Below are 2,694 nucleotides of genomic sequence, written 5' to 3' on the forward strand. Positions count from 1 at the left end.
CTTGAAGAAGGATTATAAATTAATTTTGTGACTGAGGAAGTCATCAGGAAGACCAGGCCCACTCCTTGTTGCTGCTGGTTGGCTGTAACCATAGTAACCCTTTACTCCAGACCAAAGTTCAGCTACTGCAAATCTTTACAACCATGTTCACAGTCCAGTGTTCATTAGCATAACCCTTCCTACGAAGAGCAAGGTTTTATATTTTACAACTGAGTATTAGACTTCCATTTCTTCACTGGACTCCAAATGATAAGGTCCAAAAATATTATAAGATCTTTGGTTTTTACCCTAGAAAACTTATTTTCTGAAGAAAATGCCTACAAGAAAGAAAACATCGATGTTCTTACTGAGCTTTCTCACAAGCTTAGGGTCTCTCGTCGTAATTTGCTGTATTCTTGGGACACAAGCTTGGGTCACTAGCACAATTGCCATTAGAGACTTTGCTTCGAATGGTAGCGTTACCATCACCTACGGACTTTTTCGTGGTAAGAGCGCTCAAGAACTGAATCATGGACTTGCAGAATTACCCAAAAAATTTGAAGGTAAATGACAAACTAAGTGGAATGGGTACAGTAAGATTGAGTTAAGATTCATGTCATTCTATATTTGGGCCAAATAACCATTCAAAAATAATTTCTTTGTAAGCTTTGAATTAGGCTGAAGATAGGAGCCTAACTCATAATTCTGAAAATTCACCATACCATTATTTCAACTGCCTCAGTTTGGTGGTGTCTATCAGAACAACAATCTAAATCATGCTAGCGGTGGCTGTGTTTAAATGGTAACTACCAAGTTTATCGATAAGTAAATCATGAAGTAAACGTAAGTATTGAATATGGTATTCAATAGCCAGTAGAAACAGCATTTTTAACTGTACCGACTGTGAATTTTTAGTTGGAGAAACAAAGCTCTGTCTAGAGCTTCGTAAGTGACATCTATGACAGGAAAAATATAAAATGGGAAACGGTTTTTATTCCTATTTCTCAAGGTCATTTCTTTAAGCAATTTGAATTTGTCTTCTTACCTCCAAAATATCTCATTGTTGGAAACGATACTAAATTTCCATTAATGCTATTAATTGTATATTTTATAGAATATCTAATTTTTTTCTGATTTTTTAATAATGCCCTCCTCTCACTTGGGGGAAAATAAAAATTCATTGAGAATAATAGGTTAGTTAAGCTGCTTATTTGACTCTTGAAGTTTGATATCTACCATTATGTTTTCTAAATATGAAAACAATATTTATAAATTATGTAACACATTAAATGCACTTTGTTTTGAACAGTGTTGTATACAGGTATTGCACAGGCATTACCAGCTATTATGCAGTCATCACCTCTTGACTGACAAATATGCATCATTTTCTACATTACACACATGTAATATTTAGTCTTTCTATAATGCCTCTAGGTAGGGAGCCTTAGACACCAGCTCTCGATTCTAACACTAATTTGTTTATGACTTTGTTAATAAAATGATTTCCTTAAATCCAAAGCAACATGATTATGCTTCCAAGTTATAAATTTGTCTTTTAGATGTTAGCAAAGTCTCCCCTGGCATTTCAGCAGCCTTCCACACCCTCTCTGGAACCAGGCTTGGCTTCTTGGGAAGACAAGGAACATTTGCTTTACAGAAACTAGAAACTAAGACTTTCAAAGACTGAGTTGTACTTTCAGTTATGTGAATAGCATTTTCAGAACCAAAAAGGGTACTCGTTTCTGAATCCCTAGACACATTTTTAAAATTTACAATAAGAAACAAAACCTCCATATTTTTTGGTTTTCATACAGTGCCTGTTTGGAAACAGCTGATTCCAGTTTGAGGCAAGTGGCTTCAGTGGAAGCCCTGACTGTCTATATCCAGGTGTGGCCCAGAGGAGGCCAGGCTGGGTCTGTGCCAACGCTAGTGAGTGTGGTGGTGTCACGAGAGCAGGGAGAACAGGGGTCAGGGAGAGCCCTGGAGGGGCCTGGGCCAGGTGGGCCCTGCAGCCCAAGGTGGGAGCCAAAGGAGGTGGAAATCTGCATTCACCTTGCCTGGCTCTCTACTTTTATTTTATTACTAGGAAGCCACATCCCTACCTCCCCAAGTCACCTCCCTGCCTTCTGGCACCATAGAAGATAAACCAGCACCCAATTATTGAAGGCGCCACACTGTTGCTCTGCTTGACATCTCTGGACTCCTCAGAGCCTAGTGGACTCTTGCTAATGACTGTAGATATCATTGAACTTGGAACACTTATAAACAGTCCTTTTGGACAGGGGAATGTTACGTTACTGGAACATATCTCACATGGAGTTGAGCGACTAACAAACCTTGGATGCTCCTCCCGAGAGCAGAGCTGCGGTGTTAACAGAGACACGTGGTTCTCTCCTGCTGGTTTCTCATGACAACCCGGGGCTCTTTCAAATCAGAAACCAATCATTGGCAGTATAATAAAATCTGTACAAATGCTGCCTTCTTGCCCAGCAGTGATGGGTTGACTGTTTTGATTGAGAAGTTAACAGAGTCAGCATCTTGGCCAGGGTGAGGTCACGCTGAAAATTTCCAAAGAGTGATAAACTTCACAGAGCTCTGCTGTATTTCTGCATAGGATCTGCCATGTTGTGGGATGTGCTGGAAAACGTGTGTCTGCAAAGACTCCTCAGAGGAGAGAATCCTGAAGAATGAGCTGCTAGAACATGAGCTCACGCT

At 39.9% G+C, this 2,694-nt stretch overlaps 1 protein-coding gene across 1 annotated transcript in view; it reads left to right on the forward strand.

Annotated features, from left to right (window-relative positions):
- Positions 1–313: 313 nt before the first annotated feature.
- The window catches only part of CLRN3 (clarin 3), a 14,033-nt gene continuing 11,652 nt past the window's right edge, over positions 314–2,694 (forward strand). Inside the window, exon 1 of the mRNA XM_008589851.1 lies at positions 314–542. Within this exon, the coding sequence (XP_008588073.1) occupies positions 314–542 (229 nt within the window). The remainder of the gene's footprint in view (positions 543–2,694) is intronic.

Source organism: Galeopterus variegatus, unplaced genomic scaffold (assembly GCF_000696425.1).
Source record: "Galeopterus variegatus unplaced genomic scaffold, G_variegatus-3.0.2 Scaffold5695, whole genome shotgun sequence".
NCBI classification, from domain to species: Eukaryota; Metazoa; Chordata; class Mammalia; order Dermoptera; family Cynocephalidae; genus Galeopterus; species Galeopterus variegatus.